The sequence below is a fragment of the Carcharhinus amblyrhynchos genome, chromosome 5, assembly GCF_965287045.1.
Source record: "Carcharhinus amblyrhynchos chromosome 5, sCarAmb.v2.hapA, whole genome shotgun sequence".
Taxonomy (NCBI): domain Eukaryota; kingdom Metazoa; phylum Chordata; class Chondrichthyes; order Carcharhiniformes; family Carcharhinidae; genus Carcharhinus; species Carcharhinus amblyrhynchos.
The window spans coordinates 10,530,513-10,556,525 of NC_137328.1; the positions used below are offsets into that span (position 1 = coordinate 10,530,513).

Here is a 26,013-nt window from a genome sequence, read left to right on the forward strand (position 1 = left end):
TCAGCTACCAATTCAATCCTTTTAACATCTTAAACACATGAATTAGATCACCCTATGATCGTCTATACTTAGGGGAAGACAAGCCATGTTTATGCAATGTGTCTATCTAACTTAATCCTTTAAAGCCAATGTACTCATAGCATGGTTGCAGTACAGAAGGAGGCCATTCAGCTTGTCATATTTGCCCATGTCAGCTCTCTGCGAGAGTGATCTGGCTAATTCTAATTTCCTGCCCACATTTTTTTCTCTTCCAATTATTATCCATTTAAAGGCCACAATTGAAGCTGAGTTCACCACACTTGTAGATAATACATTCTGGGCCCTAACCACTCACTGTGTAAAAAATGTATATATTTTTCTCATGTTGCCTTTAGTTCTTATGCCATTCACCTTGAATCAGGTTCTCAACCTGGTATGATTTTCATGAATCTATGCTAGCCCCTCCAAGTCCGAAATAGAATCATTGAATTCCTACTGTGCAGAATGAGGCCATTTGGCCCATCAAGCCTACACTGACAACATTCCCACCCAAGCCCTACCCCTGTAACCCCCAAGTATTTACCTTGCTAATTCCCCTGACACTAAGGGGCAATTTAGCCTGGCCAATCAACCTAACCCACACATCTCTGGATTGTGGGAGGATACTGGAGCATCTGGAGGAAACCCATGCTGACACAGTGGGAATGTGGGCAGCACGGTGATTAGCACTGCTTCTTCAAAAAGTGCCAGGGTTCCGGTTCAATTCCCAGCTTGGGTCACTGTCTGGGCGGGATCTGCATGTTCTCCCCGTATCTGCATAGGTTTCCTCCCACACTCTGAAAGATGCATTTGGTGCATTGGCTATGCTAAATACTTCCTCAGTGTACCCGAACAGGTGCCGGAGTGTGGCGACTAGGAGATTTTCACCATAACTTCATTGCAGTGATAATGTAAGCCTACTTGTGATGCTAATAAATAAACTTTAAAAATGTGCAAACTCTGCACAGTCACCCAAGGCTGGAATCGAACCTGGATCTCTGGCGCTGTGAGGCAGTAGCTCTAACCATTGTGCCACTGTGCCATCTTTCCAGGGGTCTGATGGCCAAAACCTGAATCCATAGTGCCCTGGTTGAGGTCTGGCAAGACATGATATACCTGCAGCGTAATGTTTTGCCCCTTGGATGAATAGTTTACCAAGAAACCCATGAAAGCAACTTTAACAATGGGTTTAAGAAAAAAATTGAAACTCCTGGAGAGGAATTGAATTGGAAAGCGAAATGGTGGATCGATGTGTTCTGCCTAAAATGAGACTGGTAACCCAACACCATGCATGAATGTTATCACAATTTTATTTCCTAACTTAATGCACATGACACTGAAAACAATATACAAATACATTTACACATTAATACTTTCTCACAAACGTAGTATTTTCTTTTGGTATTGCAACCTTTTTGTAAGAAGAATGACTTGAACTGATAAACATCAAGCCTTTGTCATTACTAAGCTTTGCCAATCATTTTTGTTTGCTTTCGTAAGGATTAGTTGATATTATGGCAAAAAACAAAAAGAAGAAAGAACACAAATAAGTTCCAGGACCATCTGTGTAAAGTGCTTGGAATGAGTAGGCCAAAAATAAGAGTTTTAAACATGACCAGTTGAAAACTCCAGTGCCGATGGGTGGGATTTTCTGACCTCACGCGCTGCTGGGAGTCCTCTGAAATGACTTCCCTCTGAAAGTCCGTGGACTTCTGGCAGCCCCACAGTAACACTACAACCCACCCTTCTCTTCCTCCCGTCACCATGGTCAGAAAATCCCCACTTAAGAAAACATAGAGATACACAATTTAAATCAAGGATGCAATACTTCTGTAAACACTTCTCTTGTAGCTGGTTATACCTGCAATGGTAAATAAATATGTTACTTTATTAAGATTTTATTTAAAAAAAAATCTAAGGAAGTCACACACAGGGATTATTAAAAGAAATGTGCCCAGACTTTGGTTACATGTTCTGAAATCGTCAGGATGCAGTATGTATTTCATCTTCTATGATGAAATGTGGGTGGGGAGGTGGTATAGTGTGTGCCCACGTTTGTATGCACCAGTTATTGATTAGCTACACTCAATTACTGGCCATGACTAATCAATAACTGTAGGATTGTCACATCGCTAAAGTCAAATGATAACTTACTGGAAATGGATTCAACCCAAGAGTTTCACAAAGTCATGTCATAATACCGACGATATTCAAGTTTTACACTTAACCTCAGTAACTAATCAACAACTAACAGAGGCACCATTTCGTCACAAGATAGTGGAATTGTTGCATTGCTTTGCATTGAATGGCATCAGTAGAGTGTCCAGTTTAATCTTCCTTCTCCCAGCGAGGTTTCTCTTCTGAGCGAAGGAAAGCATTTTTTTTTTCAGTCTGAAGTTCAGTTTATCAGCTCACACACAGCTTTCCTTCACACTGTTGTCGTGTAAAAATATGTTGAGGAGTGCAACGTCTAATACAGTGTCGTTCCTGTGAATGGACGTGTCCTTGGAGAGGTCATCGTCACTTTGGTCCTTGGCAAAATTTACAAATACCTGCAAACGGACACAGGATGAATGTCAGACAATAGAGGCAGTCTATAATTAACCTCTATTTATAAGAGTCCAATTCCAATTCTCTTCCCGCAGCTAGTGACACACTAAGGCAGACTTTTGTCTGATCCATAGCTAATAATTCCTGGAACAGTTTGTTAGGGAGTGGCACAGTGGTTAGCGCTGCTGCCTCACAGTGCCAGGGACCCAGGTTCAATTCTTGGCTTGGGTCACTGCCTGCACGTTCTCCCCATGTCTGCGTGGCTTTCCTCCAGGTGCTCTGGTTTCCATCCAACAGTCAGAAAGATGTGCTGGTTAGGCGCTCTGACCATGCTAAATTCTCCATCAGTGTACCCAAACAGGTGCTGGAGTGTGGCAACTAGGGATTTACACAGTAACTTCATTGCAGTGTTAATGTAAGCCTACTTGTGACGCTACTAAATAAAAACTTTAAAAATGTTAGTCTGTCACCAAGGGATTACAGTTTGAGAGGCGTCATTCCACATCAAGCATGGCTGACCGGGATTTTCTCCTGCTCTTACCACTAGCTATTGACATATTTGAAAAGATTTCCAGGTTGACAATCAACCTGTTTGACTGTGTTATAAAGGCACCTTCGATGGCCATCAAGTCCTGGGTTGGGACATGTACCCCTGAGCTTCTGGCTCAGAGGCGGGGTCGCTACTCACTGCGCCACAAGCTCTCGGCCGCTTTTATAGGGTCTTTGATGTAATACAAGGTGTTTCACGAGAGCATCATAAAACAAAATATGATACTGAGCCAAGTCAGCCGATATTAAGGTAGGTGACTAAAAGCTTGGTCAACGAGATAGGCTTTCCAAAGTTCCTTAAAGGAAGAAAGGAACCGGCAGAGGAGTAGAGAGATTTATGAAGGGAGGGAATTCTACAGCCTGAGGCCTAATCTATGTATTGCTGGGTCTATATAGGTTTCTGGGTCTGTATTTGATAAAGCTCAGAAAGATGAGTGGGGAGGGCATTGGGGGATCTCATTGAAACTTAGAGAACCCGGAAAGGTCTGGATAGAGTGGATGTGGGGAAGATGTTTCCATTAGTTGGAGAGACTGGGATCCGAGGGCACAGACTCAAGAGTAAATGTTGACCCTTTAGAACCGAGATGAGAAGGAATTTCTTCAGCCAGAGGGTGTTGAATCAGTGGGATTCATTGCCACAGAAGCTGTGGAGTACAGGTCACAGAGTGTATTTAAGACAGAAATAGATAGGTTCTTGATTGGTAAGGGGATCAAAGGTTACAGGGAAAAGACAGGAGAATCGAGTTGAGAAACTTATCAGCCACGCTTGAATGGCGGAGCAGACTCAATGGGCTGAATGGTCTAATTTTGCTTCTACATTTTATGGTCTAATGGTGGAACGTTTTAAAACCATGGGCACTAAAATGGCCAGAATGAGAGGAACGCAGATATATTGAAGGGTTGTGGGGCTGGAGGAGAACACAGAGATAGGAAGGGGAGAATGCTACAGAGGGGCTGTAAACATGGGTGAGATTTTTAAATGTGAGGCGTTACTGGGCTGGCGGCCAAAACGAGTCATGGATAAGATGCAAGTGTTGCCTGAAGGCGCAATGGACGAAAGGAACTTCACTTACTTGGTCTAGCGTGGTCTGCGAGACAGAGTAGTCCTCAATCTGAAGCTTCTCCTTGTTGCTGGAGAGAATACTAAAGATCCTGGATAAGGAGGACTGGTAGGAAGGCAGCTGATACTGAAGCATGCTGCGATGCTTCTCTTTGAGAATGCTGCCAGGGAAAGCCTGCTTGAAGAACTCCTCCACCGGACCCAGGTCTGGATTAGGACCAGCCACCCGCACGATTATTGTATATCCATCTCCAAACCTGCCGAAAAAGAGAAGCATTGGGTTTTAGTTGGTCAATTCCAATGGAGTGGAGCATTTCAGCCCAGTTTACACGTTGGCCTGTGGTGATTTACATTTCTGTGGCGATTTACATTTCTGTGGCATTCTTCCTGGCAGGGAGTTGGGGGCCCAGTAGTATCATTGCTAGACTATTAACTCAGCTGGTGTTCTGGGGACCCGGGACCCCAGAAACGTGGTTGACTCACAAATGCCCTTGGGCAATGTGGAATGGGCAATAAATGCTGGCCAGCCAGTGACACCTCAATCCCACGAATGAGTAATAAAAAGGTAACTTAAAAGAAGTACTTTGACTCTCATTATAGCAATTGGTGCTATAACGAAAGACGGTGCAGTGTTTCAGGTCCTAGTCTGGGTTCAAATCCAGCACCCTCAAGGCACCCGAACAGGGCAGCACGGTAGCACAGTGGTTAGCACTGCTGCTTCACAGCTCCAGGGTCCTGGATTCGATTCCCGGCTCAGGTCGCTGAATGTGTGGAGTTTGCACATTCTCCTTGTGTCTGCGTGGGTTTCCTCCGGGTACTCCGGTTTCCTCCCACAGTCCAAAGATGTGCAGGTTAGGTTGATTGTCCAGGGATGTGTAGGTTAGGGATTAGTGGGTACAATATATGGGGATAGGACCTGAGTGGGATTGTGTTCGGTGCAGACTCGATGGGCCAAAGGGCCTCTTTCTGCACTGTAGGTTTCTATGATTCTAGGTGCTGGAGTGTGGCAATTAGGGGATTTTCACAGTAACTTCATTGCTGTGTTAGTGTAAACCAACTTGTGATTAATAAATTAAACTTTAACTTTTACTCCGTGCAAATCTCCAAAATTTTGTTGGGTTTAAGGATTACATATGAAACTAGTTAAGACTAGGTCTGTGGCCCTTGGGAACCAGTCTATTCCGTTTACACGTAATATTTTCCTGATATACTGACACCCACCCTGTCATCCCACCGTTGATAACCAAGAAATGACATTTTGAACAACAATCATCCGTAGGAAGGGTTCCCTTCCAGAGACACGACAGCTCTCAGACTAACAGACACAGATTGCTACCATGGAGTCTTACCTGTTCTTGAGGTGCTGAACACTGCCCAAACATCGGAACCTGCCATTCACCATTATGGCCATTCGAGTGCACAGGGCCTCGCATTCTTCCATACTGCAAGGAAACAAACACTGAAGGTCAAGAATTTTGCTCATTTCGCTGCGGATCGGACTTCAGATTTTGTAACAGGCAAGGCAATTTGAATTGAGAGCTTTGTGATCTTCAACTGAGATGCGCAGTAGAAAATAAATTGCTGCTTTGTAAGCAGTCAGAAGTGGTTTATAGTGCTAGATCTGTGAATTAACACGACTTTATTCAATTAATTCAAAAGCAGTGGTTTCATCTTGGTGCAGATTTCAGATGCAGTAGGTGTCAGCACTGTGTGGGAACACCTGCATTGTGTTTCTGTTTGTGATATCGTTATATTGACATCCTTTTGTAAAATTGTTGCCACAATTGGGGTAAATGACTACGGTCCCAATCACTGCTTTGACAAACGGTCATCCAGGCTCGAAACATCAGCTCTTTTCTCTCCTTAAAGATGCTGCCAGGCCTGCTGAGATTTTCCAGCATTTTCTCTTTTGGTTTCACTGGCACTGTCTCTGATTACAGCTGCCAGTGGGCACAAGGGATAGATAAGGTGCATAGTGCTGATGCATTCAAGGGGAAGCTAGATATATCTGAGGGAGAAAGGAATAGAAGGGCACTTTGATAATGTTAGATGGAGTAAGAGGGGAAGAGGCTCATGTGGAGCATGAAAACCAACAAGGGGAGGTTGGGTTGAATGGCCTGTTCCTGGACAGCAAACACAATAACATGCCATTGCTTCTCGGCCTTTTGGCTAAGACCAAGTGTAGTTTTTGATCCTGCACCTGGTGTAAGTCAATGAGGCTTCACCTGAAGGTATAAGAGATGATAAAAGGTATGAATAAAATAGAAGTGGAGCTGATGCTTCTTCCTGTGGGGCATTCTGGGACGAGAGGTCATGATCTTAGGATGAGCGGTCGCAAATTTAAAACAGAGTTGAGGAGAAACTAGCTTCCCCAAAGGGTTGTGAATCTGTGGAATTTGCTACATAAAAGTGGGGTGGATGTTGGGACAGTGAGTAAATTTAAGGAGGAGTTGGACTGATTTTTAATTGGTAATGAGTTGTAGGTTCATGGGGAGAAGGCAGGAAAATGGGGATGAGGAACACATCAGCCATGCTCGAATGGCAGAGCAGACTCAACGGGCCAAAGGGCCTATTCTGCTCCTATATCTTACGAACTTATGAAGGAATTTTTTAAAGCCATCTCGGCCTTTTGGCTAAGAATGAAGCCCAGATCAAGGCCAGGAGAGAGTGTGATGCCTCATCCTGTCAGCTTGGATCTTGTTTGATCGAGTCTAAGACAGGAGGAATGGCCTGTCTTGTCAACTTGGATCTGTTTTGTCTCTCTTATGGGCTTCTCTGATTGGATTTTTGATTGGGAATAAACGAGCAAAAAGTACAAAAACAAACTGTAAATGCTATGAACCATTTGCCATTACCATGATAGAAAATTACAATCAACTATGTTAAGTGTACTGACTAACTTGGGCAGTGCAAACAGCTATTCATTCACACTTTGTTCAAGTGCAAACTCATCTGATGAAAGAGCAGCGCTCCGAAAGCTTGTGATTCCAAATAAACCTGGTGGATTTAACCTGGTGTTGTGAGACTTCTTACTGTGCCCACCCCAGTCCAAAGCCGATATCTTCACATCAAGATTTCCAACATTGCCACTAGTTCATATACTGGACAAGGACTCCGCACCGTTTTCCATATCCTACCTGTGTGACGTCAAGACCACGGATCTCCCTTCTTTAACGATACTAAGGATTGTGTTCCACAGGAATCTCCGAGCCTTCGGATCCATTCCTGTCGTGGGTTCATCCTGTTCAAAACATTAATCATAGAATACATCGTCTTAATTTTAAAGAGATCCAGCATATCCAGGAGAACAAGTGGCTACAGTTATTGTATGCTCTTGATGGCGATTTCAGGGATTCAAGTACATGTGCTGTTGGAAAAAAATGGAATAGACTTTGCTTTATCCGTTTGCAAGGTGTTGGTGTCCACTGTCGAGGGCAGCTTTTATTCACTGCGTGAATTGCTTGACCATTTGAGAGAGTAGTTTAGAGTTAATCATATTGCTGTGAGTCTTTAGTCACATTTATGTCGGATTGATTAAAGACAATGACAGATTTCCTTCTTGAAAGATATAAATCAACAAGGTGGGTTTTTATGGCAATCTGGTATTTTCACAATTACTGATACTAGACTTTTCTTTTTCATTCCAGATATTTTTTTACCAACTGAATCAAAATTCCCAAGGTGCCTTGGTGGGAATTGAACTCATTTGAACTGGGCGGCAGAGTGGTTAGCCTCACAGCGCCAGGGACCCAGGTTTGACGCCGGCCTTGGGTGACTGTCTGCGTGGAGTTTGCACATTCCCCCTGTGTCTGCGTGGCTTTCCTCCGGGTGCTCCAGTTTCCTCCCACACTCCAAAGTTGGTTGGCCATGCTAAATTGCCCCTGAGTTTCAGGGGGATTAACAGGATAAATATGTGGGGTTACGAGGATAGGGCCTGGGTGGGATTGTTGTCGGCGTAGGTTGGGTGGGCTAAATGGCCTCTTTCTGCACTGTGGGCATTCTTATGTTTTCCCATTATCGATCATTAGACCATGTTTCTGGCTTGGCAGCCCAGGTACACTTGTGCACCCAACTTTTGAACCACAGACGTCACCTTTCCACAAACACTTCTTCCTTGCTGTTGAAAATGTTTAACATGCAGTGACAGATCTGCACAACAGTAACTCACGTAAGGTCCCAAATTATTTAGACTCAGAGTGGGTTGAGATTCCATGAAGTGATGTCTTTAACATCTTACATACGAAATGCCCTATTTTTCAAAGGACTCCTTTAACCTTTTTTTAAGTAGGTTAATGACTTGTTTTAAGCAAGGTAATGACTTAATTAAAACAGGGAACAGGGAAATTCCACCCATACTTAAGTACCAATTCATTATAAAAGACTTTACAGAGAGGAACTGCAGCCATAATTTCAAAATGCAAATTTTTAAAAACATTTTATTTCTTAGTGTCACAAGTAGGCTTACAATAACGGTGCAATGATGTTATTGTGAAAATTCCTTAGTCTCCACACTCCGGCACCTGGCTTTACCAATCTTTTAACTGCCAAACATTATTCTTGACGTAGTGCTTGTATTTCCAAGTGATGAAAATATAAAGAGGGTAACATATTACATAGGATTATGGACTGGAGACTTGATTACTATATTTATAGAATTGAAGCATTGTATAATCAGGTATGCCCTTTACAAATTCACTTAGGTGTAGAGGTGCTTCACGCCTAGACGGGCGCAGTTAAGATGACCGAGATTTTATAAGGTGCAACGTGCAACAGTGAAATTTATGTTTTGCCATGTAACTGCTTTGGGCAGCATGGTGACTCAGTGAGTAGCCTCACAGCACTAGAGACCCAGTTCTATTCCCGGTTTGGGTGACTGCCTGTGCGGAGTCTGCACATTCTCCCCTTGTCTGGGTGGGTTTCCTCCAGGTGCTCTGGTTTCCTCCTACAGTCCGAAAGACATGCTGGTTGGGTGCATTGACCGTGCTAAATTCTCCCTCAGTGTATGCGAACAGGCGCCGGAGTGTGGCGACTAAGGGATTTTCACAGTAACATCATTGCAGTTGTAAGTAACGTAAGCTGACTTGTGACACTAAGAAATAAAACTTTAAACTTTAAATGTCAAATACTCACCAGAAATAACACAGGGGGTCCCGCAAGCAAGGCCATGGCAGTGGAGAGTTTGCGCTTGTTCCCACCACTGTAGTTGCCAGCTCTCTTGTCTGCGTATCGAATAATTCCCAGCTTTCGGATCCCCCATTCGGCAACCTGACAGAATGGGAGATTGTTAGTGCGCAAAAATAATCTGTACCAGAGTGATTTCATCAAAGACGGATGCTAACAGCTCCCTGGGGCAATGGGCCTGAAGGGTGCTGGGCCTGGAGGATCTAGGACCAGGCTGGAGCAGCCCATGTCAAGAAGGGAGAAGGGGAGTCCACTCCATTCCTGCATTTACAATAGGTGGGGGGAAGGAGGGATGCACTGCGCTCTGCATCAGTTCGGTGGAGAGAGGGGGTGGCCACGATTGTGGGGGGTAGGGGGAGGTTGATTCAGGCTTGCTCCAGCAGCAGGGGCCTGACAGTTCTCTTCCTCTCTCTGTCAGGCCTCTGCTGTTTGAATTGCACATGTGCAAACACAAAGGTCTGCACATGCACAATGGCTCCCTGTGCTGTTGGAATTGTGCATGTGCAGACACAGGGGTCTGCACTGGTGCAATAGCTCCCTCTGCTGCTGGCTGGTGAACCAAGCCCCACCCACTGCTTGTAGTAGCTAGAAACAATCTAGTCCATTTTTTCATGCACTATGTGCATAAGATTGGGCTAAAAACATACCCAGAAAAACAATCTGCAACTCTCACATTTTCACACTATCCGGGCACTTAGAATATTTCTTGTAAAATTTTGCCTTTTGTTTCCACTGACTTTTGAGGAAGTGAGTTCCAGAGACGCACGACCCTCTGAGATAAAACTTTTCCCCTCGTCTCTGTCTGAAGTGAGTGACCCTTTAGTTTTAAGTGACTCCTAGTTCTAGACTTCCTGACAAAAGGAAACATCTGCTCCACATCCACCCTGCCAATAGCCCTCAGGTTCTAAAGGTTTTTAGGCAACTAAAAACAGGTGAAGCATTTGAAGAATACAGAGGAAGTAGAAAATAACTCAAACAGGGAGTTGGGAGGACAAAAAGGGATCACAAGATGTCCTTGGCAGGCAGCATTAAGGAGAATCCCAAGGCATTTTATCCATATGTTGGAAAAAAGGTAGCTAGAGAAAGTGTTGGTCCGCTCGAGGACAAAGGAAGAAAATTATGCATGGTGAGGGCCTGGAATGCACTACCAAGTGAGGTGGTTGAGGCACACACATTAGCAACATTTAAGACTTATCTGGATAGGCACAAGAACAGTCGGGGAATAAAGGGATACAGGCTGTTGACCTAGATCGGTGCAGGCCTGGTGGGCCGAAGGGCCTGTTCCTGTGCTGCACTGCTCTTTGTTCTTGGCTTTGATCAAGTGTGGCCTCTTACTCTTGTAAACTCTAGCCTTTTTTTTAAATTCATTACAGGATTTGTGGAGGATAAACACCATTGTGGCCTGTCACCCTGCTCCTGTGCTGTCAACATTTTGTAATACGATTGTCTCGGCTGCCACCTTCCTTCAGACAGCTCGAATACGTGACCAGCCTCATTGCCGAGGGCTCACGAATGGAAAATGTCGATGGTACCATCAGGACAGGAAGGGACAGAATGGAGGAGAAAGGGTGGAAAGGAGAGGGGAAACAGAAAGCATTCCCCAACTCCCTCCCTCCCTCCAGCGATACAAGGAGGGAAACATGCCTTCCACACATTCCCATAAAGGCTGACTGCTGGAAGAATGCCACCCGGAATGATCACAGGTTTGATGCTCTCTGTTTTACCTTGCAGATCTCTTTTTCAGGAATTCCCCGCAGGAGTCCATACAGCTCCAGATGTTCCCGTCCGGTCAGCAGCTCGTTGATGGCATCAAACTGGGGGCAGTAGCCCATGTTCTGGTGGACCTCTTGCATGTTGGATAGAATACTGTAGCAGGGAAACCAAACCAAAGCATTTTGTTTCAATAAAAACTCTGCAAACTACACTTCTTTTACACCCTGTCTGCTGAACTAGGGGTGAATGGCTTCTGCAAATCCAGATTCACTCTGGATCTTAATATGTTATTCTAGCTAAATTGGGAGCAATTTAGCTCAATGGATAGAAGTCCCTATTTCACAATAAATAAACTCTGGCCTCTTTGATCTTCAACTAAATTCTATTAAAAAACAGACAGTGGACACAAATTGGGAGAATACTTCAATTCTGCAACCTCTCAGTACATCCATAATATAAAGTGACCTATAAAGGAATCTTGGGATATAATGACCTAACCGATATTGATGCTCTCCCCTCAGGTGAGTCCACGTTATGATACCACTGCTTGATATTGGTGTCAAGTTTACCTTTTGCAGGATCTGAGATGTGCCAGGCTGAGAAGCTTAATTAAAAGCCCTTCATATCTCTTATCCTATGGTAAATGGCTGCATGAATTATAACTGGACATGTACTGACATGAGCTGCAACGTGAGACAAAGTTGTCATGCTAGATTCTACAGAGAATCAGTTCAGAGTATCCTTCCAAAAACCTGCAGCAGGATTCAACATCTAGGGGTGGGCGGCACAGTGGTTAGCACCGCTGCCTCACAGCACCAGGAACCTGGGTTCGATTCCCAGCTTGGGTCACTGTCCTTGTGGATTTTGCACATTCTCCCCATGTCTGCGTGGGTTTCCTCCAGGTGCTTCGGTTTCCTCCCACACTCCAAGGATATGCAGGTTAGGTTGATTGGCTGTGCTAAATTGCCCCTTAGTGCCTGGGATGTATAGGTTAGAAGGATTAGCGGGGTAGATATGTGAGGTTATGGGAATGGGATTGTTGTCAGTGCAGACTTGATGGGCCAAATGACCTCCTTTTGCACTGTAGGTATTATATGATAAATTTGATCAGGTCAACAATGAGTGAAGGAAGGTCCCTTTTACACCTCTCAGGGTGTAGGGCGGCACGGTGGTGTAGTGGTTAGCAATGCTGCGACACAACTCCAGGGACCTGAGTTCAATTCTGGCCTTGGGTAATTGTGTGGAGTTTGCACATTCTCCCCTGTCTGTGTGGGTCCCCTCTGGGTGTCTGGTTTCCTCCCACACTCCAAGATGTGCAGGTTAGGTGGCCTGGCCATGGGAACTATGTGGGGTTACAGGGATAGGTAGGGGTAGGATACTCTGTCTGAGAATTGGTGCAGACTTGATAGGCTGAATGGCCTCTTCTACACTGTTGGGACTCCATGCTTTTTAGATAAGTTTTAAAAATGGAATGTAAAATGTGCTAGAGGCAGACAATTTTCCTTTCAATTTCACCTTTGCTATTTAAGCTAGTGTCAAGTGACCAACTAAAAACTGAAGAGACAATTTTCTCCTGAACAACCCGTGATCTTTTGCTATCCATTCTTCTTTGGTGTTTGTTTTTGATTAACTATCACATGCAAATGACAAAAAGGCTCAGCAATAAGACGGGTGATATTTGAGAGGATAATCGTGTGAAATGCCAGAGTTCAGTCTCTTAATTAAAGCCCACTGCTGTGTCCTCAGCGGATTAGGAGATCATAATTTTATCCCAGCACAGAACCGCGGGAGCTAACTTTCACTTCTACTCCTTCAGAAAGCTTCAGTACCCTACTCACACTGCGTACTTGCTTCTGCAAGCAAAAGCTCGCTGAGAAGACAATATCATTACGAAGATAACCCAGGGATGGTGCTATTGGAGGTCATGCATATCTCCTTAAGAAGAAATCAGTTCTTGAAATCATTCTTACCCTTCTCCGTAAGAAGGTTTGACATGTGTTAAGAGCAGGAGGGACTCCCTATCAGTCATGTTCTGGTTCCCAGCTCTGGATAGATGAGGTTGGTTCATGGGAGGACGGGCATCTGTTTGTAAAACCACCCAGGTCAAAGTGACAGTTGGCTTCAAGGTAATCAACCAGCGTTGCAATGACCCCATGGAACATGGGAGAAGGAGAAAGCAGCTAAATGTGTCCATTAACAAACTGTGGGGTTGGCCAGAATTTTACCGTTCCACCCAGCACAGGAATCGGAGTGGATGAGCAGCGATTTATGGAAAGGTCTGTTGACCTCGGGCGGGATTTTATGGTTTTGGGATGAGCGAGGCTGTAAAATCCTGCCCACAAATTCACGGCTCAGCCATTTTAACTGTTTGTGGATATTATGCAAGACTAACTCTGTGGCACATTGGGTTTTTGAGGGCACGCCTTATGATGAATCACACACCGTCTTACCTGTAGCCATTAAGGAAAGCTTCTCCCGCTGTCACATAACTATCGCCGGTCAACATCTTGAAGGTTGTCGTTTTCCCAGCACCGTTCACCCCTAGGAGCCCAAAACACTGGAGCGGGAGAAACACGAGTATCAGAAAACGTGCTTGCATTCTGGATCTTAACAGCAAAGCAATGATACACACTCTATCACCTCCACTAAACAAATGGGGATCAGATGAAAAGGGCACACATTGAATAACTCGATCGTGTCTCTTGACGCCTAACATAATCCGTGAGCTCGTAACGAAATGTCCCACAATTTGGAGCTGACTACTTAATCAAATCCCTGCCACTGCCCAAGGAGAAAATAAAAGACAACACTTCAAACATCCGGGCAATCTAATTATAAAACTATCCCTCAAACTAAAGGTGTTAAAATGAATGATCTGATCACCATCACTTTGCTCTTTGTGGGGCCTTCCACACAGAGTTCAGCTGCAGTGTTTCCCACATTATATCAGTGGCCATTCTATTAAAAGATACTTCATCTGCTGTGAAGAGCTTTGGGAAGTGTTAAGGTCAGAAAAGACACGAGATAAATGTAATGCTTTCTTTTTGTTTCCCCATACCTCATGTCCCAAGTTGAGTTACCATTTTCTCTGTGATGGTGTTTCGAGAGTTGATACTTAATTATCCATAATGACATTCCCACTGGGACATTTCCAATAAAATGACTCTCTGCCAGCGAGACAACTTTTATAATTACCTTGTGTTAAAAACACTGTCAGGATAAAATAATCATAGAATCCTACAATGCAGAAGGAGGCCATTCGGCCCATTGCATCTGCACCAAATATAATCCCACCCAAGCCCTATCCCCATAACCCTAGCTAGTCCCTCTGACACTGAGGGGCAATTTAGCATGGCCAGTCCACCTAACCCACACATTTCTGGACTGTGGGAGGAAACCCACACAGACAAGAGAGAATGTATAAACTCCACACAAATAGTGACCCAAGCCAGGAATCGAACCTGACACCCTGGCACTGTGAGGCAGCAGTGTTAACCACTGTGCCACCGTGTCACCCAAATCCGAAGATACAAAGCACTGAATGGTCTCCCTCTGGTGCTGTAATTTTATGATGCCATGGTTACATTTCTCAAGATGGCACCAGAGTGTGACGACTTCATACAAACTGTGCCCAGCATACGTTCAAATTCTATTACTCACGTCCTATGCATCTAAAACTTTATTCAAAAACAGTTTCTTCCCTGCTACCATCAGACTTTTGAATGGACCTACCTCATGTGAAGTTGATCTTTCTCTACACCCTAGCTATGACTGTAACACTACATTCTGCACTCTCTCCTTTCCTTCCCTGTGTACGGTATGCTTTGTCCGTATTGTGCGTACTTTTCACTGTATACCAATACGTGTGCCAATAACAAGTAGAATCAAATCAAATCCTTACCTCCCCCGGAGGGATCCCGACACAAAGTCTGTCCACCGCAGGCTTTTGTTTCATCCTGTAAATCTGTAAGGGAAGCTCACTCATTAATAAGGCACAGCACATCCAGGAAAACAGCAACAGCGTCAATTCATCATCGCTCCATTGGTTGTGTACACGTGTCAGCACTCACCTTTGTGAGGCTTTTCAGTTCCAGGATGTCATTCTGACAGCCCCCACTCATGACCCGCTGCCTTTCCTTGGCCACATCTTCATCTTCATCTGTGAGCACTGGGAGTTTTACTGATGTGCGTCTAGACAAAGGAAATAAAAGATATTAACCCCACATACCATATTCAACAATAATATACCGCCGTCATTTTTTTTTTAGTCAATTGGGGATATACTGGGGTGGCGGGGGGGGGAGCGAGTGGCATGGTGACACAGTGGTTAGCACTGCTATCTCATAGTGCCAGGGATCTGGGTTCAATTCTAACCTTGTGTCGCTATGTGGAGTTTGCATGTTCTCTCCGTATCTGCATGGGTTTCCTCCGGGTGCTCCGGTTTCCTCCCACAGTCCACAGAAGTTTAAAGTTTATTTATTAGTTGTCACAAGTGGGCATACGTTAACGTTTCAACGGAGTTACTGTGAAAATCCCCCAGTCGCCACACTCTGGCACCTGTTCGGGTACACCGAGGGAGAACTTAGCATGGTCAATGCACCTAACCAGCATGTTTTTCAGACTGTGGGAGGAAACTATGGCACCCAGAGGAAACCCATGCAGACATGGGGAGAACATGCAAACTCCAGTGACCCAGGCCAGGGACCGAACCCGGGTCCCTGGTGCTGTGAGACAGCAGTACCAACCACTGTTGCATGTGCAGTTTAAGTGGATTGTCTATGCTAAATTATCCCTCAAGTGTCCCAAGATATGTAGGTCAGGGGATTAGCAGGCTAAATACGTGGGGTTTTTGGGTAAGCCTGGGTAAGACTCGTAGGCCAAAAGCCTCCTTCTGCACTGTAGGGATTCTATGATAGAGGAAAAATGTTCTCCATTCCTATTATTTTCTTTTTACTTACATGTTTTGCATTGATAGAAGCTTATTTTAAACTTAGATCAAATACTTTTAAATTTCTTGGTGATGAATGCCCATTTCCCGACGCAATAGGCTACACTCGAATAGTAATTCATTGAGAGGAAGGCATTGTATAATAAGGTGCTAACTTAACTCAATGATTAATATGCTTAAATGTTAAGGTAACACAGATCCAAGAATTAATTGATTACAAATGTAACTGTTCCAACTTTAATATCATGGTTTATTCGGTATCTCTGGAAGAGAAAACACAGTTATAGGAGTCTTTCTGACGTGTGAATTTTACTGCATAGACACTGACGAGTCAGCCCACAGGTTTAAGTCAAGGCTTATGCTTCACATGAGCTTCCTGTGGTCATTCTTCATTGAATCCTGTCAGCTTCAGGCACTACTTACCTTGGTTTAATGAAGAATCTGTACTGAATCAGGACGGTGATTAAGAAGAAGACTACCCCTTCTACGGCCATAGCGAACAGGTTCCGTCCCACCAGATCCCAGGAAAGCGGCGAGACAAAACGATCCTCACCTACAAACGGAGAGAGTCCTCATGAAGCGCACTCCAAGACAACAACAGTGCGCATTTGCCCAGCATTTCTAACACAGTAAAACATCTCAAGGCATTTCACAACAGCACTAACTTATTGGCACGCCACGTGGAGAAATATTCGGACAGCCGAACAAAAGCCTATCCTTAGACGTACGTTTAAAGAACTTCCTAAAGGAGTTAGAGAGGCTTGGGAAGGCCTCTACAGATGGAAGCCAATGGTAGAGTAAGGAAAATCATGGATGTGCAAGAGGTCGGAATTGGAGGGATGCAGAAAACTCAGAGGACTGGAAGGCTGGAGGAGATTACAGACGTAGGGAGGATTCCAGTTTGGACCTGGATACTTTTTGATGCAGTCTCTTTCTCTGCAACATGTTTTCTTTTACATGACTTGGGACAATGATTGCACCATGAAATGATAGATATATCATTACATTTTCTGACTTAGGCATAATTAACTTCTAGCACTGCTAAAAAATAAGTCAGTATGCCTTGCTGGTACTGAGGTACCTGAAACAGCCACAGTACAATCAGCAGACAGTTACCATTCCAGCGCCTGTTAATCAAGTGAAATCATAGAAACATAGGAGATAGGAGCAGGAGAAGGCCATCTGGCCCTTCGAGCCTGCTTTGCTATTGGAAACAGGTCCTTTGGCCCAACTTGTCCCAGTTTTTACCACTAAACTTGAATGGATCTTGGAACACAACACTTGCGACTGAGAATTAGGATGACATTAATCATCCCAAGGGGGCAATATTCGTCTGTGCCTTAAGTTCAGCAACACGGACGCCAATCACCCTCACTTACATATACTCGTTAAATATTTTGGTCTTCAAAAACACTGGATCAAAATTGAACAAGGGCCACATTTAGAGGCAGGTTTTCTCCCCGACCCAGAATTCAGTGGTAAAATGACAAGTCCGTAACTATTACGCACCAAATCGTTCTAAGGCGTCTGCCATGGCCTGGTTTTTCACCATGTCGATCAAGCCACGGCCTAAACAGAAGTGAGGAAAGATCAGGAACACAGATTTCAGGATCTCATTAATGCTGTTCAGTTTCTGCAACAAAAAAGAAGAGAACCCGTCAACAGATACAAAGAGCAAATGTTTAAATTCAGCAAGTTGTTACCGTTTCAATTCGCTCTACCAGAACATAGTAACATTGGGGCAGGAGGTCAGGTTGCACCCGGCTTTCTCTACACCCAAATTATGACTGTAACACTATATCCTGCACTCTCTCCTTTCCTAATCTATGAACGGTATGCTCTGTCTGTATAGTGCGCAAGATGCAATACTTTTCAATTTATATTAATACACGTGACAATAATAAATCAAGTCAAATATAAATATATTGTATTAACCTTGAGCAGGTGATAAACTATGCTGTCATACAGGGAACACTTGTTAGTGCCCATGGGTCTTTTTGGGGATATAGTTTACATTGCACACAATACTTATCTCATTAGATTCATTCAAATTTAAAGCCAATTTTTGTAAGCATTAAATGGCTTATTGTTGCCAATGGCTATGTCTCCTCTGATCATCAGACCAATCAATTCTCTTCTTTAGAGAAAGCATTCAGTCAGTAGCTGGGCAGAGTCCCATTTTGCCAGTGATTGATGCCCCAACTTCATTCACTCACGTTGTTGCTGAAGAGCTCCAGTACAAAGGTTGCCACGCTGCCATTGATCCCAATGAACAGGTTCACACTGGTTAGTATCACGTAGGCAGTGCTGGGGATCCTGAACACAAACGACGCTGGGTACATCAAAGGGGTGATGGACCACCTGCAAAGAGATAAGGAGCTCGTGTTACAAACATGTGGGGGGATTAGCTAATCATATTTATAGAATCCTGCAGTGCGGAAGGAACTCGGCCCATTGAGACTACACCAACAACAATCCCACCCAGGTCCTATCCCCGTAACCCCACCCTACTAATCCCCCTGACACTAAGGGTCAATTTAGCCTGGATAATTAACGTGGTGTGCACATCTTTGGAGCGTGGGAGGCAACCACAGCACCCGGAAGAAACCCACTCAGACACAGGGAGGATGTGCAAATTCCATATAGTCAGCGCATTATCTTGTCTCTGCCTGCTACTATTGAGCTGGTTCAATCCTCCTTGAAGATACCAAAGATATGTGGGTTAGATTGATTGGCTATGCTAAATTGACCCTAATATCAGAGGATTAGCAGGGTAAATATGTGGGGTTATGGGAATGATTGCAGTGGGTGCAGACATTGATGGGGCGAATGGCCTCCTTCTGCACAGTAGGGACTCTTTGATACTCAAACACAATGCCCAGATTAATATTTTAGTGCAGTACTAAAGGAATCCATGTGGGTAGGTGATGCCATCTTTCAGATCTCGCTGTCTCCTTTTTCAGATGGAGGTATAATATCCCACAGCATTACTGAAAGAACAGCAGTTAGCTCTTTGGTTTCAAAGCCAACATTTATTCTTCAGCCAACATCAACATTAGCTTATTAATGATCCCAATCCTGTTTCTGGGTCTTTGCTGTAGGCAAGAGTCACAAAGTCATAGGGGTTTACAACATGAAAACAAGCCCTTCAGCCCAATTTGTCCATGCCACCCTTTTTTTTAACCTCTGAGCTAGATGGCATTTTGATTCCATCCCTTCCAAACAATGAATGCTGAGAATAAGCAGAGTAACAAACAATTTACTGACTTACCCGTAGAGGAAAAGAAGCAAAGCTAGCACGGGTAGATTTGAGGAAGACACGTAGGATTTTTGTTGGAAACAGACAAAAATGAGAATGACCAGGGTGGCAGGCACCACATAGTTACACTGCAAGAAAACAAGACCAAAATTTGTGATTAACAGTCATGTTTTACAACAGGTTCATGACAAATCAAATGTTTTGTTGGCTACAATTTAGTTTCATAGGTTCTCTCTGAATAATTTTTCCCTTTAAATTCTGCGTCTTTTGCTCATTGTACAGAAGTGCAAAACGCTGATGTATTTGCAGCCGCCTTCAGCCAGAAGTGCCAAAGGAGTCATCCACCTGGGCCTCCTCCAGAGGTCCCCAGCAGCACAGATGCCAATCTTCAGCCAATTCGATTCACTCCATAATATCAAGAAACAGCTAAAGGATTGGATACTGCAAAAGATACGAGCCCTTTCATTATCCCGGCAATTGTACTCAAACCTGTGCTCCAGATCTGACCACATCCTTCACCAAGCTGTTCCAGCACAGCTACAACATTGGCATCTACCCGGCAATGTGGAAAATTGCCTAGGTAAATGCGGGACAAATCCAATTCGTCCAATTCCCCCATCTGTTTCCACTTGATCATCAAGAAACTGACAGAAGGAGTCATTAATAGTGCTACCAAGCAGCACATACATAGTAATACCCTGCCGACTAATGCTCAGTTTAGGTTCTGGAAGACCCATTCAGCTCCTCATCTCATTACACCCTTGGTTCAAACATGAGCAAAAGAGTTGAATTCAACAGGGAAGTGAGAGTGACTGGTAGCATTTTTACTGAGTGTGGCATCAAGGAGCCCAAGCAAAACTGAGGTCAACAGGAATTGGGGGGAAAACCCTCCACTGATGGGCATCATAGCTAGCACAATGGAAGATAGCGATCAATCTTCTCAGTCCCGGGACATCATTGTAGGGTTCCTCAGGGTAATGTCCAAGGCCCAACCAACTTCATCAATGACTTTCCCTCCATCATAAGGTCAGGAATGAGGACATTTGCTAATGACTGAACAATGTTCAGCACCATTCACACTTCCTCAGATACAGAAATAGTCCATATCCAAGCGCAGCATGACCCCCCTGGACAACATTCAGGTTTGGGCTGACAAGTGGCAAGCATCAAGTGCCAGGAAATGACCATCTCCGACAATAGAGAAGCATTACCATCACTGAATCCCCAACTATCAACATCCTGGGGTTTGTCATTGACCAGAAATTGAACTAGACCATTTATAAAAATACAGTGACTATAAATGCAAGTGAGGGGTTGGGAATTCTGAGGGGACTAACTCACCACCTGACTCCCCAAAGCCTGTCCGCTGTCTACGAAGCACAAGTCAGGAGTTTGAGGGAATACTCTAAATTTAGCGGAATGACTGCGGCTTCAGCAACGTTCAAGCAGCTCGTCACTATCCAGAACAAAGCAGTTCATTTGATTGACATCCTATTCACCATCTTCAACATGCACTCCCTCCATCATCAACACAGTGACAGTGTTGTGTATCACCTACAGAATACACTGCAGCAATTCACCAAGTCTTCTTCGAAAACACCTCCTAAATCCTTGATCTCTACACCTAGACAGACAAGGACAGAATTTTCATGGGGACACCAGCACATGCAAGTTCCCTTCCAAGTCACACACCATCCTGATTTTAACTAAATTACTATTCCTTCACTAATCCTGGGTCAAAATCTTTACAGCTCTGAGGGTGTACCTGCAACAGATGGACTGTAGCAGTTCAAGAAGGTAGTTCACTGTACTTTCTCAAGGACAATTAAGGTTGAGCAACACACACTGGCCCAGCCAGTGACACCCACATCCCATGAAATAATTAGAATATGATGTTCTGATTTTTAAAAATCAGTATTACAACGTATCAATTTTGATAAATTCTGAGCAAACCTCAAAAACAGAGTCACAATGAAATTCTTCATCGCAACTCAAGAATGTTTGCTGCCATTTAAAGTTGAAGAAATCTGGCTCTTGTGTCACAAAGTTTAGATTGTTTATGGACATCTGTAATAAACATCTAAGAGCTCAAGCCTATTCTTGGGAAATGACAACAAGCAGGCCTGAGATCAACCATTGCAAATGAGCCACAAGCTTGATGCACAGTTGAATTGCGTTTGTTATCCTAGATATTGTGGAAGGATGTGGTCTGTGATAGCCAAAGCTTAAAAAGGCCTCCAATACTTTCTCTAACTTTGCTGAGAATCAAAGTCAGAATGAGTCCTATCTCTTTCCTCAGGTACATGAGTCTAATACCTCAACTGATCCAGACTTAGGAGTTAGAATTCTTCTGGTTGGTGGATGTATTCTGTTACTCACAGCTTGGTATGGCACCTGCTCTGCCCAAGATTGCAAGAAACTACAAAGACTCGCAAATGAAGCCCATTCCAGCATGCAAACCACCCTCCCAGCCACTGACACTGTCTACATGTCACGCTGCCTCGGAAAAACAGCCAGCATAATCTAGGACCCCACGTACCCCAGACAGTCTCTCTTCCACCATCTTCTGTTGAGAAAAAAATACAGAAATCTGAGGTCATGTACCAACTGACTCAAGAACAGCTTATCCCTTGCTGCCTTTTGAATGGACTTTTGAATGGACCTACCTCGCACTAAGTTGATCTTTCTCTACACCCTAGCTATGACTGTAGCACACCACTCTGCACTCTCTCCTTTCTTTCTCTATGAACAGTATGCTTTGTCTGCATAGCGCACAAGAAACAATACTTTTCACTGTATGTTAACACGTGACAATAATAAATCAAATCAAAATCAAATTATAAACTCCTTCCCATAGAACGTTAGGATTCTTCTCAAGATATGAAACAGAGAAAATATTCACGGGCGTGATTCCAGTGTAATCACAAATAATAACCCACGAATAGCAATCCTTTTTCTGTGGTTCATGATCTAACGGGTTGGTTGATAAAATGCCACTGTTCCTGAGGAGTTTGCGTTCTTACAGTTCTTGAAGCCCAACATTAGAGGGCACCAGCACACTGCATAAATACACCAGCTTTGGCAGTCAGCTGAGGACAGCAAAGAGTAGCAGGTCACCATTAACCTGGAGAGTATTGGACTGGTTACAAGGCAGGGTTTGTTTTTATGACGGCTCTCTCTGACCTCCGAGAAGTTAAAGACACCCTTGCCAAACATAGGCAAACACATGGTAATTCATTCATGCGTGTAAAAGAACTGCCAGTGCTGATGAATGAAGGAACAGAGGGTACAGCATCTTTTTTTTGAACAGTTTGTTCCTTCTCCAGAAAGAACTTCATGAGCAGATTCTGGGACTCAGACTGCGAGGTATTATTTTTTTTTCATGAGTAATATCAGTTCTTTGGTGGATTAACTATTCATTCTCATCATATAAATGATTTTTTTTGGGAAACAAAGCCCTGTATTTCTCTGGGACACTGTCAGTGATGAGTACAAAGTGGGTTCCACACTTCTTTTTTTGTCAACGCTAGTACAATGGAGGAAGATATATGTACACAAGGGACCGTGGTTTCTTCTTCAAACTAAAGGGGCAGAATTTTTTTTTGCGGTTGGGGGTGGGGGTATGCTCTGCCTGCTCGCACACTCTAATTGACACAGAGTGGGGCAATCTAGAATGAGAGGTCATGGTTTTAGGATAAAGGGTAGCAGTAGATCTGAAACGGTGATGAGGAGAAACTGCTTCTCCTGAAGGATCCCTGTGAGATCCTTCCAGAGAGGGCCCTCGCCTGGCGCCCTCTGTGAAATTCACCGTCCCAGAGTGCGGCGGATACTGGGATACTGAGTAAATTTAAGGAGGAGACAGACAGATTTTTAATTCGCAATGGTTTGAAGGGTTATGAGGAAATGAGGCTGAGATGATTGCATTGAATGGCAGAGCAGGCTCAAGGGGAAGAATCGCCAACTCCAGCTCCCAGCTCTTTCGTTCTCTGGACATGCAGCGGAAACTCTCATGCAGGCTTTCCATCAACCAAGAAGAACTGCAGCAGGAAATTCACCACCACTGAAACCTCATAGAAACATGCAGTACAGAAGGGGGCCATTCATCCCACTATGTCAATACTAACCCTTTGAAAAGGTTAATTCTTTTTTGTTATTCGTAGGACACGGGCAGCATTTATTGCCCATCCCTAGTTGTCCCTGAAACTGAGCCATTTCAGAGTAAACCACATTGCTCTGGCTCTGGAGTCACATGTAGGCCAGGCTGTGTAAGGAAGGCAGATTTCCTTCCCTAAAGGACATTAGTGAACCAGATGGGTTTTCCCAACAATCAACAATGCGTGGCATAGTAGCACAGTGGTTAGCACTGCTGCTTCACAGCTCCAGGGACCTGGGTTCGATTCCCGGCTCGGGTCACTGTCTGTGTGGAATCTGCACATTCTCCTTGTGTCTGTGTGGGTTTCCTCCGGGTGCTCCAGTTTCCTCCCACAGTCCAAAGATGTGCGGGGTAGGTTGATTGGCCATGCTAAAATTGCCCCTGAGTGTCCTGAGATGCTTAGGTGAGAGGGATTAGTGGGTAAAGTGTCTAGGGATATGGGGGTAGAGCCTCGGTGGGATTGTGGTTGGTGCAGACTTGATGGGCCGAAGGGCCTCTTTCTGCACTGTAGGGTCCTATGATGACAATGGCTTCATGGTCATTAGTAGATTCTTAATTCCAGATTTTTTTTATTGAATTCAAGTTCTGCCTTGGTGGGATTTGAACCCAGGTCCCCAGAACACTGACTGAGTTTTTGGATTAATAGTCCAGCGATAATACTACTTGGCCATCGGTATTAATTCGAAGCATTTCATGATGAAGGGTCTTACTTACCATATCCCACACATAGTTAGCTAGCCAGTAGACCCCCGGTTTGACCCCGCTGATGAACTGCATGTGTTTGGCTTTGGTGACTCGTTCCTGAATTAGGAAGACGACAAAACTGGCCGGGACAAAGGACATGGCAAAGATCACACAGATCGAAACCAAAACATCCACTGAGGTGGTCATCCTGCAACGTAAACAAATTCAGGATCATTTAAAAAAAATCAGATAAACCGTTTTGTTGAAGCGTAAAGGGGTCAAGGGGCTAGAGCCTGGGTGGGGCTATGGTGGGCCGAATGGCCTCCTTCTGCAATGTAGGGATTGTATGATAAGAAACAAAGCGGACTTCCTGCGTTAAGGAAGCAGCCACTACAAGAAGCTGGTTCAAAAATCTGAAGGAATCCTTATGGCATAGTGGTTAGCACTGCTGCCTCACAGCGCCAGGGACCTGAGTTCGATTCCCAGCTTGGGTCATTGTATGTGCAGAGCCTGCATGTTCTCCCCATGTCTGTGTGGGTTTCCTCCGGGTGCTCCGGTTTCCTCCCACAATCTAAAAGATGTGGTGGTTGGGTGCATTGACCCGAACAGGCGCCAGAGTGTGGCGACCAACGAATTTCACAGTTACTACATTGCAATGTTAATGTAAGCCTTATTTGTGACTAATAAATAAACGTCTTTAAAAAAAAGCTTGCAGTGAGGGAGACAAGAAGCAAATACTCACAGGGCCACCTCAGAGATCTGCTCTTTGGTCAGATTGAGTGGGTGATTGATGGCAGTAATTCCATACATACTCGGATCTTCACCTTCTGCTAAACGAGTGCGCAGAATGGCGTTGTTCATGACATTCAAGAAGGCACCGATGGCATGCCAACCTTTGTTGTTGAACCAGATCTAAATTGCAAAAATCAAATGGATAGCGTGAAACGTCACCATTGATGATACGGGCTCGCTGTAACTCTGGTATAAATGGTAAGGGCAGCACGGTGACACAAAGGTCGGCACAGTGAGTTTCCTCTGGGTGCTCCAGTTTCCACCCAAAGATGTGTGGATTAGGTGGATTGGCCATGCTAAATTGCCCCTTAGTGTCAGAGGGACTAGCTGGGGTTATGCGTGGGAATGGGCCTAGGGGGTGTTGTGGTTGGTGCAGATGCGATGGGCCGAATGGCCTCTTTCTGCACTGTAGGAATTCTGTGATTCTATGATTAAATCTGCTTCAATCACCCTTTCTGATTGTGCATGCACAACAATGTGTTGTGTTACAAAGGTTCACCTCATCTCCCCTACTGGTTGTTTTGGCAATGAATTTGAAGATGTGCTCCCTGGTTAGGAACTCTCCTGCTAGTGGCAACAATTCCTCCCTATCCACCTGGTCCAAATTCCCGATGATCTAGACTGGCATTCTCAGCTTTTAACTGTGTGACAAACACATTGCAGAATAGAGATGGTTCAGTTAGTGTAATGACTTCAATCAGGCCATTGAGGTTGGCCTGTTGGAATGTGAACTCCCTGATTAAGGATCCAATTAATGGGCCAATCAGGGAGTCCTTGCCTTGCACTTGCCTGGGAGTGTCAGTTCCTCTGGCACTCCCGAAGGTAGACTGATAGCACTCTGTATACTGCTGTTAGACTTACAAATAAAGGGATTTTGGTGAAGGGTCTTCAGCCTTTGCAGACTTATTACAGTTAGGATTATTGGCGCAAAGTAAAGTCACACTTTAGTCTCCACCAAGCTGTGCTACAGTGAAAAGGGGTGTTGACATTGGCTGTAAAATGTAGAAGGGTCACACTGCACACGTCCAATTAAAGTAAAATAGTAAATTGTTCTCTATTTTTACATTCAAAAGCAAAGGATTATTAGATTTGGGAAGGAGCACTGG

At 44.3% G+C, this 26,013-nt stretch overlaps 1 protein-coding gene across 1 annotated transcript in view; it reads right to left on the reverse strand.

Moving 5' to 3' along the window:
* Positions 1 to 1,310: 1,310 nt before the first annotated feature.
* LOC145342898 (phospholipid-transporting ATPase ABCA1-like) overlaps positions 1,311 to 26,013 on the reverse strand; it is a 153,608-nt gene continuing 128,905 nt past the window's right edge. Inside the window, exons 36-50 of the mRNA XM_080188471.1 lie at positions 24,858 to 25,027; positions 24,146 to 24,323; positions 19,291 to 19,406; positions 18,236 to 18,380; positions 17,529 to 17,652; positions 16,443 to 16,572; positions 15,142 to 15,262; positions 14,973 to 15,035; positions 13,522 to 13,628; positions 11,083 to 11,224; positions 9,308 to 9,442; positions 7,315 to 7,418; positions 5,527 to 5,619; positions 4,191 to 4,434; positions 1,311 to 2,570 (exon numbers count right to left, since the gene is read on the reverse strand). Of these exons, the coding sequence (XP_080044597.1) occupies positions 2,430 to 2,570; positions 4,191 to 4,434; positions 5,527 to 5,619; positions 7,315 to 7,418; positions 9,308 to 9,442; positions 11,083 to 11,224; positions 13,522 to 13,628; positions 14,973 to 15,035; positions 15,142 to 15,262; positions 16,443 to 16,572; positions 17,529 to 17,652; positions 18,236 to 18,380; positions 19,291 to 19,406; positions 24,146 to 24,323; positions 24,858 to 25,027 (2,013 nt within the window). The 3' untranslated portion in view covers positions 1,311 to 2,429. The remainder of the gene's footprint in view (positions 2,571 to 4,190; positions 4,435 to 5,526; positions 5,620 to 7,314; positions 7,419 to 9,307; positions 9,443 to 11,082; positions 11,225 to 13,521; positions 13,629 to 14,972; positions 15,036 to 15,141; positions 15,263 to 16,442; positions 16,573 to 17,528; positions 17,653 to 18,235; positions 18,381 to 19,290; positions 19,407 to 24,145; positions 24,324 to 24,857; positions 25,028 to 26,013) is intronic.